The following is a 13026-nucleotide window of genomic DNA, read 5'->3' on the forward strand; positions in this document are numbered from 1 at the left end:
GTGATTTTGCAACATGGCATTTCACCAGATCTTTAGTGTAAACGGCGCAGCCCTGTGTATGAGCATGCATGGAGCTACAGCATCGATCGAAGCTTCACGATATGAGCGAAAGGCTAATAAGTACATGACGTCCCTGACGGAAAAAACTGTCAAACACCGTAAATGAGGCATTTTGTAATCTTTACATCATTGAGTATCTTTAAGAATATAATGTCTGGCTGATTTTAAAAATCGGCGACTGACTGATCGGGCATGGATCGCACATTCAAAGTGCTTGTCAAAGTGAAATCAAACGCTATATGTGCGACAGGCAGAAATATTAAAACATCAGTCATCGCCATGATTAGGTTATACACTGTCAGGACTGAAAAACACTTTCTTGTAAAGCTTTTAAACTTGAGATAAGCCCATCGGGGGATTATCGTTATTGAAATTAATGCCATGACAATAATGACACACGACTGATCACGTCGTTCAAAATCTCAAGTGTCTCTCGACACTCATGAAGGCGCGACTTTGCACAATTTTTAAATAACGGGTATTTACAATCTAGTATCGAAGTTTGACATATCGACAATTATGGGACTATAGAATCGATACTAGAATCGAATGAACTGCGGTTGTCCCATGGGAAGCCGCGTCTGTGTAACTGCCGATGTTCACCGGCGTTTTTGGGGACTGTAATATCGATACTACACTATACCAGAATAAATTGCTTGGAGCCATGGCACGCCCGGTCTGTTAAATCGACGATATTTACCCAATATTTATCGGCGATTTGGGGATTCTAATATCGATATTAGACGATACTTGAATGACTTGCCCTGTACCTCGGCACGCCGGATCTGTGAAATCTCCGATATTTACCCTATATTTTTCGGCGATTTGGGGACTCTAATATTGTCGGGAATGGAAATCCGACAGAAATAATGCAAAACAGATAATATATTTCCTGTTTATTATCCAGGGTTCTGTACACATACTAATGACGATTTCACAGCGTCAGTTTATCTATTAGTTTATTTGTTAGTTAAATGAAGCCATAACATGCAAATCTGACCTTTCCGTTGTTTTTATTTTATGTCGACTTTGACATTTAACTTTGGTCGTAGACCCTCGAGAAAAACTGTGATCTTCATCGTTACCAGAACATTCACCATGACTGGTATCAAAAAACCCTCAAAATTCTCTGTGTCATTATTCGGAACGTGCCATGCAAGAGCAAAGTGTACATATTCAGAACGTCAGTTTGATCGTTAATGAGATTCAGTGTTAAGTACGAAGTATTGTTGTCGGGGACCGCTTGGCAAATAAACTTAATATATTCCAAGATAGATCGCACAAAAAACCCCCAGCAGTTGCCTGTCCCGTTTTTCTCGAGGGTCTATGCTTTGGCGTATATATAAGCTTAGAAGTTGAACCACGGAATAAAATGTGTGTTGTAGCAGAATTACAGAACACATCGTGTCTGCTTGTCTGTCCATCAGTCACACCAAGACGAATTTCCCTTCGCCACAGTTCTGGCCAAACCCGACTTCAAAGGACTGACTCTAGCTTCGATACTAGACAATACTAGATTCTGTCAAATCGCAAGTAAATATCCGATACATATCTAAGATTTCACTACCTTACAGTTCTGGTCAAACCCGACTTCCAAGGACTGACTCTAGCTTCGATACTAAACGATACTAGATTTTGTCAAATCGCAAGTAAATGTCCGATATATATCGGAGATTTCACCACCTCACAGGTTTTGCGTCAGGGTAGCGTCAGGGTTCAGGTGTCCGAATTTAACGTGTTCATCGGGTCGATGGCATATTCAAGCCGAAAATACCGTGATGTAATATTTTTAGACTCATACTCTCGCCATTGCTGCATTGGTAAGGTTGAAAAAATACGCGGAGTCTTTGAGGTCGGCAGTATTGCTCTGTCTTATTTATTGTTGACAGTACAACCGGCTTAATTTTGAAAGTCTGAAAATTTCCAACGGTGAGTTTTAGTTACACGTTCAGTATTTTACGCGTGTGCCCCTTCGGAAGCAAAAACTTCCGACTTTTATACAAGCTGATAACTTGCTCCAGACCATGACAAGTGTCTAGTTATGACGTTTGGCCAATTTCAAGATTAAACTGCAATGATCAATTCCATCTAACACAAATTAGAATGACGGTACGCTGAGAGACCACACCCGATATTGACACATGAGAGAGAGAGAGAGAGAGAGAGAGAGAGAGAGAGAGAGAGAGAGAGAGAGAGAGAGAGAGAGTTACGTATTTTACTGGGAAATAGCCATTGCGTTCAGTTGAAATATGTTTCAACACCACCCTTCTTACGATCGACTAAGTATAGGTTGTTGTAAACGTAAATGCACAAAATGTCTTTGGCATCCTACATGCCTGTCACAGAGTTTATGTTTATCTCAAGGCTGACACACGATACATGCATAGGACGGTGATGCATATTCGTTTTACAGCAAGTGATTCGGTCGCGATGTGTTACTCGCCGATAGATTGCTTGTTCTTATCATCCAGTCGTTGGCTTAAAAGTTTCAGAGCCTGAGACGGCACAATCATTTCCGCTACAGACAAACAACGTATGAATGTGATGCAAGGTCGCAGAGCTTTCTGATTATATAGTATGAAACAAAGCAGACAGTCAAATTTCTATCTAATGACTGGTCAATCGCTGACTACACAGAGATAAGCTTAGCTATGATTTCTGTGACAATATAATTGACCATGAGATTGATTCAGTGAACAATATTCAAGGGCTCGTTGACCAAAATGGCATTCTTTATTGAGGTAAAATATCCATCATTGTTAACAAAATGTAAAGGTTACAAGCATTCATGACCCCTGATATTCTGATGCAATTGATCTTTTGAAATGATTATCAAACTTTGTGTACAGAGAAAATAAAAAGCATAGGCCTACTGTCAGTACAAACGTAAAAAAGAATTTGTCATTTGCTGTTGTCTGATTTCTCAGTTTTAGCTATTGAATTTTTTTTATCCTCAAAAAATCAATCATAGAGAACCAGACAAGTCTCCAAAAATACATTTTCCCATGATCTTACTTTATCTGGTGAACAAGCCACTCTAAAATGTCTTCAAAAAGTTTCCTCTTTCTTCGAAAATTCTCCGCAAAACTCCGCGTACGACGTCATGTCGGATCAGTATCAGAGTTCACGTGCCCAGGTCGTGAACTGTTTTGACTGAAGTCACATTTATCAGTCGCGCTATAGTCGTAAGCTTACAATGGTACCAGAAGAATTATCGCTCGCTTGAGTTGCATGTATTAATAATAAAAAGGATATCTGTGATATTTGAAATGCAATGACTAACAAACACGAAAAGGTTAACGAAAAAGACGGAAGTGATGTAATGGGTCATGATCTGTACGCAGGTCATGTGTACTCGTTCCGCGCTCAGCCGTTCAACTGTTCACAGAGCTGTGCCGCGCCGCGACTGTGTTCTGGAGATAGTAAGTTTTTATTCAACGCTGAAAACGACTTTGACTCTCATTTTTCGTATGTCTGAGCCCGAATTTGATCGGTTCAAGGCGCCCCTCACTTCAAGCCCTCACATTCGCTCGCACTTAGATTGTGAGAGCCCTCACATTTGCTCGCACTTCGATTGTGAGAGCCCTCACTTCAAGCCCTCACATTCGCTCGCACTTTGATTGTGCTGGCCCTCACTTTGGCCCCGCACTTGTCGATTTCCGGCACCCTTACATACCTCGGTAATCGGATCTCAACCACCAAATGTGAAATCAAGCTGATGATTTTAAACTGCCTCTATAAAGAGTTATACTCCATGTCAGTATAGCGCACGGTGAGGGACTGTGTAGTATAGTGATATAGTTCATTATCTGAGGTACATCAATGTTCTCATTGAAGATGAATCATTATCACCAGATCTGCAACCCTTAACCCTTTGACTGCTGTAATTTTTCCCACCAAAATTTTAATGTAATATTTTACCAATTTTTGTGAACTTTTCTGTAATTTTTTTCATAATTTTGGAGCAAATGGGTATCACATTTCATCGGCTACAGTTTTTTATCATAATTTTGGCAAAAATCAGAAAAAAAATTACTGTTGTATCTTTTATAAAGGTGACAAAAATAGACTTTGGCACTCAAAGGTTTAAGACATATATACACTGCAGAACTGAATGCTATTATTTGGCTTCAAGCAGATATATACCACAGAAATCAAAGACTATCAATATACGATGTGTCTTCATGCTTTACCTTACCTTATGCATTATTGTCATTTCCCAGGGGACAGACGCCAGCAGAAGCAGAACTTCACTACTTGGAAAATGCTAAGAAATTAGCAATGTATGGAGTTGACTTACACCACGCAAGAGTGAGTTTTAGCAAAGCAACTTTCCACAATTCTTTGGAAAATCTGCCGTAAATACAGAATGTTTTGGGGTGTTTAAGTTAAAAAGTTTATGTTTGTCCTTGTTTGCCCACTCTCAACACACTGCAGTATTCAGTATATCATTGAAAACATGCATATTTATTCCATTATTTAATTTTTTATTGTAAATTACAGATGTCTGATGGAGATCTATGAGTAAGATGCGATTTTGCGTAGTGTTTTTGCAGATGACTTTATATAAACAGAGTTCATGTGACAACCAGTTCAAAAAATTTACCGTACAATAGACATTACAACAACATGAAAAACTCTGATAACTTGTTGATTTGGCACGCATTTACTTTTGTTAGAGGTTCTTGCTAAAGTTGTTTTTCCTATTTTGTTTGACAGGATTCTGAAGGAGTAGACATCATGCTTGGTGTTTGTGCAAATGGCCTGTTGATCTATCGTGACAGGCTGAGGATAAACCGCTTTGCCTGGCCCAAAATCCTCAAAATCTCTTACAAGAGAAACAACTTCTATATCAAGATCAGACCAGGAGAGGTAGTAAGAACCCTTTAATTTCTCTCACCCGCATGGCGCAACTGTGGTAGTGTGTCTCCTTCCTTTAACTGCTACATGTCCAGGGGCTTGGTTGGCTGGTTGGTAAGACATGTTCTGGGTCTTGACCGACATCTTACAGGTTGTATACCGCCCTCTATGGGCCAATCCCACAGTCAAGCCTTTGGACTCCACATGCTTAAATGTTGTACATAGAGTATTTTACTTTGAGTATTTTACGTTGATATGGCACTAGGTCAGCTGCCTGGCTGTAATTGATGTCAAAAGCTTATACATTTTATTTTGGCTGTATATGGCTAGTACTTGTTTCTGTATTTGAGTTCAAATATTCAAACTGCGTCTTGTCTCTCCTGCGGCAATGTAAATTTTGCACCACTTCTTTTTAGTGTTTGTAAACAAAGGCTATGTCACGCTTTTGGCAAATCACACGTTGTATGTATCTTGTTATCAAACTGTTTGATGTTATATTCATGTGAATGTGAATAACTGCAAGATGTTTCCATATGAGAAGCTAGTTTCAATGAATGCTGATAGACAGTGGGAACTCAAAGGAAACAAACAAAATTAGATCTTTATCAATATATCGTTCTAAAACTTTTCACAGAATAATTTGATTCAAAGATCCAACAAAATCAATCTGTGTCAACCGGGAGACTGTCAATCTTGTTTTCACTTTAACCTAGCAAGATGAAACTATCGTTTGTAATTTGCTGTCTGTGCCTCATAGGAAATTATTCAATTATATCAACTTTACCCTTGATCTCGTAGAAGTGTCAAACTTTTTGTACTCACCCTTTCTATTTTCCTTTGCAGTTTGAACAATTTGAAAGTACCATTGGTTTCAAATTAGCAAATCATCGTGCTGCAAAACGCCTCTGGAAAGTTTGCGTTGAACACCATACCTTCTTCAGGTGAATGACATAATTGAATGTTTAAGATATATAACTACTGATAAGTGACAAAACCTACTCCAATGTGGTTGCAGATAGGAAAAGAATTCTGTGAGCTTTGTGATAATTACTGCGGATTATAAGCTGGTTATTTTAGCTGGAGACACATTCCTACATTTTTGATTGATGCTGAAACCAATTGATCAATTTCAGTCTTGACATTCTGTCTGTAGTTTTACTAATGAGATTCTGTCGCTGGATCATAAATCAGCTAGTTACTGAAACATTGTATTACATTGAATCAAGTTTTCCAAGGTCTAGAGAGTAACAAGTATTACATTGAGATATTGCTACATGAGGGACACGTTCATATCTGTGTTTTTGTACAATCACATGACTCTAAACATGAGTCATACCTGCATTATTCATTCAACTTACTGCCCATCAAATGAATTTGTCTCTTTGTCTACAACTATGATCAGCCCCACTGCAAATCTTTGAGATCGATCACCTCAACTGACAGATGCATGTTTTCCATTCAGGTTGGTACAGCCTGAACCACCACCCAAGGGTAAACTGTTTCACTTGGGCTCCAAGTTCCGCTACAGTGGTCGCACTCAATTCCAAACGAGACAGACAAATGCGCTCATCGATCGTCCAGCACCGCAGTTTGAACGTATCGCGAGCAAACGCTTCCACAGTCTGGATGGAGGTGAGTCACGATCTACTTTTGTGTTCTTAGGTCAATAAAATCATCAGCATTCATTTTTCATGTGGTAATTATGTAGGCAACACTGTTTGTGTAAACAGCCAATCTATACAAAAAAGGAAATTTTACTGCCTTCATGACAGAATTGTTTATGTAGTGGAGGTGTATTTTTCTAAGTTGAAACCAGCATTGTAGTTGGTGCCAGCAATAATTTGACTTTTGAGAAAAGTTATCTAAGCGTTTACTGTAATTTTCCCAAATAGTTCATGAGAAAATAAAACAATAAAATGCTAAGGCTTCATGGACACATTTGATGATTGTCCCAACAATAATTTTCAGAAATCACATGTGTCCTTACTGAGTTTGTGTTCATGTTTAGGCTATGGTGCACCACGTGATCAGAACAGACCTGATGAGAGTAAGCTAGGCCAAGTAGAGCCACCAGTAGTTGATGAAGCTGCACCTCCACCATCTGAGAGAGTTCCATATTTGGACAGTGAACGTCCTGCTGAACCAGAAGAAGGAAGGGTAGGTTGAAAAGTGACATAGCAAACACATTGAAATCCATGTCAGTCTTTACAAACCACTGGTTTACCCTTAAACTCTACCTTACGTCTGTACTGCTAAATCTGTCAGTGTTTTTTCTGTGAATAGCTACATTACTTCTCTTGTACACAGTTCCATGTTAGCGGAGAAGCCCCTTGCCTTAAATTTAGACAGACTGTCTGTGTAATTATTTTTGTACTCACAGAGATTTGATGAAGCAAAATGAAGTTGAAAAATGTTTAGAAGTATGTGGTTCAAAGTGCTTGATTTTGTAACCTACACCTTGTCTAAGCCATGATCACAATAGTCTACATACAATCAATGATGTTTTCCCATTTGACTAAATTCTGATACACTGTAGTACAAAAACTGAAAAAGTCCCCATACATGAAAAATTGAAATATGTGCTGAAACTTGATGATTTTTGAACATTAATCAATCCAAAATCAGCGGTAAGTTTAATGTATCCTATGAATGTTGTTGTCGAAATTCTGACAATAACAGTGGCACATTAAATGCCCAGTCATTCTAATGTGCCACAGGAGCTCCTGTACTTTGTAGAAATCCCTTAAATTTTATGTGTTTTGTGTCTCGTACTTTTTCTAACTTCTTGCTGACTTCAAGAGTGTTCCCTGCGCTGACTCTGAAGATGAGGAGGAGGAGGCTGGCAGATCTAGGGTATGTTGGCATGACAACAATGCCGTCAGTGTCACCCCACCAACAAAAAAAAGAGCAGAAAAGAAAAAAGAAAACTCAAGCCATACATTTCAAGTCCAGCCATTCCAGCTCCTTTCTGGTCGCCATATGCCATCATTCTTCTATGTATTCACAGCGCTTACAGCAAGCATGTGCCCATTGCAAGTCTCCTCAGTGGAGGGAAGCCCATAAAGCTAGAGATTAATGCGCTGTCTTCTCTCAGCAGACAGACATATTATCTCAGCTTGTCCACATTACAAACATATCAGCCTCTCATGCCTCATTGTACTTTTGGCCTTTCTAATTTCATTTCATCTTGTATTGTTTTTCTCTCTTGTCTCATATCTGTATGTCTTGTTTTGTCGTCTGCGTCTGTAGAAATCTGTGGTACGTTGCCCTTTCTTCAATTCTTTCTCATTTTCTCATTAACAAACATTAATGCAATTGTCTAGCCCAAAGGAACCAGCTGCTTACAAGACCTTATTTTTTGTCTCAACTCCTTGCTGGTACCCCATCTACTCTACACAGTGGTTTAACCCTGCTGTCTTCAAGGACAGAGGTTCAATCCATGTGCAAGGCTAAATGGGGGTGCAAAGGGTTGAATGAAATGTGCTCTCCGCATGAAAGTCATCCACTGCATGTCACATTAAATAAGAGGATTTTCAAATGATAGTGTCATTGCTGCTTCATTGTATAATATAATGATACTGTAACAAAAGCTACTTGTCTGTTCCATGGTATGGTAACATGCAATGCTTAATGCTCTATCTCGTTGGATATGGAGATAATTTTTCAAAACGATAATAGTAACATTGTACTGCTCCACCTTAAAGTGGTGTGGTCAGTTTAATAAGTACAACAAAGCAAAAAAGATGCTCTATGAATGAGGTAAGTCAGGTCACTGTATTGTGCAAAGTAGAACGTATCATGTTTATCTTGAATTTTAACCAGTATAAAAAACACAAAGTCACTGAAACCTAAATTTATTAAGTGTGAACATTTATTTTATATTTGGGAAAAAAATAGTATTTGGCTAACAGTGATAGTTTACAAATTGAATGAGAGCAATTCTGTCCAAAAATTTCATCTTTATGGAACATTCCAAGGTTATAATTTCCTTCTCATTTTGTACATTTCACATTTGTAGCACATTTATAACATAGAGATCCTTCAATGTACCAGCAAGTTATGGTTGATCTAACTTTTAAACTGGTCAACAGTAAAATGGAATTTAGTCATCATGCTTGAACCATTTATGCTTGTAAAAACAATTTGTTTGAAGGAACTTTTCAGAAATGACCCAAAAAAGGTGTCACTTGTCAAAAAACAATTACTTGTTTCAGCATGTGAAAATATTGGAAAGACTAAGTGAAAAAAGTAAACAAATCATTATAAGAAGAAAACTGTTCCAGAAGTTTTTTATTTCAGACCCTGTTGAAACATCTCTTCTTGCCTACAGAGGTACCTGTGTAATACTTCACCATATTCAGCAGTACTTTATTTAGACAATAGAAGAAGGGTGACTGACCACACCACTTCATAGCAGATAAATCTCATCATACTCACAAAGTCTTGTACTAACTGTTAAAATAGTAACACGCCTTCCATTGCTCTGAGTGGGACTCTCTTAGTATACGGTCTATGTCTTTTTCTCTTCCCTCTTTGTCTTGGTTTTCCATGTCTTGTTACAACAGGATGCCACATCTGACGAAGGGGAATACGATGGGGAAACTGGTCGCACTTCTAAGGTTCGGTCGCCATTCCTCTCACTTTCTCATCTCTCTCTCGTAATTGCACTGCCTTGCTAACACCAAATCCTACAGCTTATCCAGTGATCTCACATCCTTCACACCTAGACTGCCCGTCTATTCCACACTCCATATCATACCCACATGATTACATGTACATCATCAGCATGCCTGTATGTTTAAATCATGCATCTCATTGATGAGTACACAGTTTACTGAAAAACAAAACAGAAGAAACTGCATAGTATTGAACAAGACCCTTTAAATAAATGAAATAGCATTCTTTTCACATTCTTGTAAATTAGCTCTCTATAAATCACTAAAAATCATATTGTGTTTGATGTCAAAAGGAAAATAATAGCCTCTTATTTAATAGACTAAATGGTATTTTTCATCTAGTTTTACATACTGAAGGACCTACAGATTTGAAAACTTTGTACATTCTTTATGAAGTCAACCACAGTTTGCAATCTTAGATAGTTTCAAATATCAAAACATTCTCTTTGCCCAAACCATGGTGTTTTTATTGTCAGGAATGTAAAGAAAAACCTAGATCAGATGGGTCGATTTTTTCCAACTCTAAGATACCCATATCTAAAACTAGACAGACTTGAATGCCAAATGATTGCAGTATTGGTTAATGGACTGTCATTGTGATGGCTTTCAGGATGCATATTCTGATGCTTCCCACTGATGTTCTAAAACAAAGATTTCAATTTATAATTTAGAGTTAATTGATAGTCAATGAACAGATAAAATAAAAAGTTATAAAGGAATGGAGAGCGCTAGTTCATGTCATGCAAATCCCTTGAGAGGCGTCTTGTTCAATGTCAGGAAGTTTAAATGATAAAATGCAAGACATGTGGATGCAGCATGAGATAACAATGCATCAGTCAAACATTTTACAGAAGCAGTACCCATATAGTACGGGTGCCGTTGCATGCTCTCCCTGACTCAACCAGCCATGAATGCCCACCATGCATGTCTTGTCCTAACAACCGTATTGGATGTATTTGTAGACCCACTGCAAAATGGTTTGGTAAGAGCATCACAAATAAGTCCTCACACATCAGCAGAAGGTCAGTATCCCTTGGAGATGACCCTTGAGTGAATCACTCTTCAGATGGAGTCCTGATTTGTCTACCCGTACACAATATGTTACGTTGGTGTCTACAGCATGCACATAGATGATCATCAGACATTCTTTGATGTCATTTTCCACAGCCTGGTGAAGATGACGAAGAAGACAAGGAAGATGATGGTAGTCCCAGAAAGTGGGGGACAGCCTATGAGACGACAACTGTAACCACAACGGTGACTCGTTCCACAGAAGGTCACACAGTGGAAGGAGAACCAGATCAAGAACCACAGCCGCTTGAGGATGAGGTAAGCTGTACTGGATTTGATTACCACTGTGTTCAATAGGATTTGTCATTGGTACATTCCAAGCAGATCATTTGTGTGCTTACAGTTGATATGCTATAGAATGATGTGTATTTGTACTAATGCAAATATTATGGTTACAGCACTCAAGAAAGAAGATTTGAGAATCTAAGTGTTTTCAATGATCTCACCATGTTCCTTTTCCATTGAATTCATATCTTTCACCTTTTTTTCACAAGAAAACTTGGTATGAAGGGTAAACTCTGACTATCTAAATGTTTCCATCCAAGGTTGTCTTTTCCTTCCTGTACCTTTTTCTGCCAAGGTTCTGATCATGATGTATAATGACATTGGGATATGTGGCACATTTCTACACCTATTCTAACAGAACCATTCCACCACTTTCTCACAGCATCTGTAGGCATCCTCACTGGACATTCACAGGCACAAAGCATGACTATTACATTGCAGAATGCTTTGATAAGACATTTATTTATTTGACAGTCACTTTTTAGCATGGCTAGATCCAAGTTTTGCTATTACAAAATGACAAGATTATAGGTAGATTAGAAACAAACTTGCCCGGCAATTTTGATTTTCCTTCCAACAATATATTTTGATTGCTAAACAATTAACATAAAAATTTGAATGCAAATGAATTTACAATCATCAGTGTCTTGTCCAAAACATGTCAAATTAACCAAGTAGGAGACTTAGAAATTTCATGTTATAATTTGATATTAAATGTTATGAAAGCAAAACAAACAAACAAAACTCCAATAGCAAGATGACAGGAAGGTGTCATGATATTCTGTGGCTGTCATGAAATGTAAGTTTGTAGCAATGTGTATGAAATCATAACTGTAACACTATCACAAATGAAAAACAGGTATTGCTGGGTATTCATTTGATGATGTGCACTGTTAACATGCATACCTTAGGCATTGCCATACTGTTTGCATTAAAACATACAGTGGTATGCAATAAGGATCAAAATTATGAAGTTTTGAAATAAAAATTGTCAGTAGCATGCAGAGTGAATTTAGGCTAGGGTTTGACATTCAGGTACTGTACCAAACACCTTGCATGTGTTGTATGTGTCAGTAGCGAACACATGTTCACAAGTAATACACTATTCACACAGTATTTTCATGGTTTATTGGATATGACATTAATATTATTATCACACTTCAGTACCAATGGTATCAAGCATTCTAACATTTCTTTCCATAGTCTACCTCCCAACTCTTCATTTTCAAAAGTTCATGTCAGTTTATAATGTATACCTTGAATGTGTACTAGTGGTGTTGATCTGATTGGATTTTGTAAACACAAGGGAAAGGTTTCCCTCTTCAGGGTACACATGTATTTGTCATAGAACTAATCGAATTGTGTAGACTATCTAGTGTATCAAAGAATTCATGGTTCAGATAATTTATATGTTGTGCATACTATTAATGTTTCACTTCAGATGAAGAATTATGAAATGGATAGTGAGGTTATAATTGATGACATAAAGACATGTACAGACTTTTTTCAGATATTTTTCACAACATACCAGGTAGTTTTAAAATGTTGCCAAGCACCATGTTACCAATTCTTTGTATGTTTAACATTTTCAAGCATTAATAGGAATATTTGTAAACAGTCAGTACAATATTTAACATGAGTCAAGAAAAGCCAGAAAAATGTAGCTGTGTTGGTACTACCATTGGTCAAACACCTCATTGTAGTGGTAGTGCATGAATGTAAGCTTGATTGTCAACACGTGACAGTTTCTCAGAGAAAAGAACTGCGAGATGTTCATTTGCCAGGGCCAACTGTAGAGGGCAGACTTTATGTCATGTCTATGTTCTTTTGTTTTACATAGTCTCCTAAAGGTGAACGCATAGATGAGCATCCAGAGTGGGGAATAGGTGTAACAAGATATATAGGTGGTGATACCTACCCATATGACAAGGTGAAAATTTGTTCAGCCATCATAGGCTGCTACATAGTGTGAAAATGCTAAAAGAGAAAAAAGCTTGTAATTGCCCGAGCGTAAATAACTCCTTCATGACTTGCTCTATACAATGTGCATGAAGTCCTCTAGGGACATGTAGCC

General features: G+C 38.0%; 1 protein-coding gene across 50 annotated transcripts in view; it reads left to right on the forward strand.

The window, feature by feature from the left end:
* The window catches only part of LOC139132834 (protein 4.1-like), a 75682-nt gene that overhangs the window by 51582 nt on the left and 11074 nt on the right, over positions 1 to 13026 (forward strand). For 6 of the 50 annotated variants that reach the window (XM_070699112.1, XM_070699114.1, XM_070699131.1 and 3 more), the window contains exons 7-14: positions 4284 to 4371; positions 4780 to 4932; positions 5764 to 5861; positions 6383 to 6552; positions 6929 to 7077; positions 7720 to 7773; positions 10764 to 10925; positions 12793 to 12882. In XM_070699112.1, coding sequence (XP_070555213.1) covers positions 4284 to 4371; positions 4780 to 4932; positions 5764 to 5861; positions 6383 to 6552; positions 6929 to 7077; positions 7720 to 7773; positions 10764 to 10925; positions 12793 to 12882 — 964 coding nt within the window. Of the gene's footprint in view, positions 1 to 4283; positions 4372 to 4779; positions 4936 to 5763; positions 5862 to 6382; positions 6553 to 6928; positions 7078 to 7719; positions 7774 to 9485; positions 9540 to 10763; positions 10926 to 12792; positions 12883 to 13026 lie in introns of all 50 variants that reach the window. The other 44 variants (XM_070699108.1, XM_070699110.1, XM_070699120.1 and 41 more) reach the window with 10 other exon arrangements.

This window comes from Ptychodera flava, chromosome 5 (assembly GCF_041260155.1).
Source record: "Ptychodera flava strain L36383 chromosome 5, AS_Pfla_20210202, whole genome shotgun sequence".
In the NCBI taxonomy this organism is placed as follows: domain Eukaryota; kingdom Metazoa; phylum Hemichordata; class Enteropneusta; family Ptychoderidae; genus Ptychodera; species Ptychodera flava.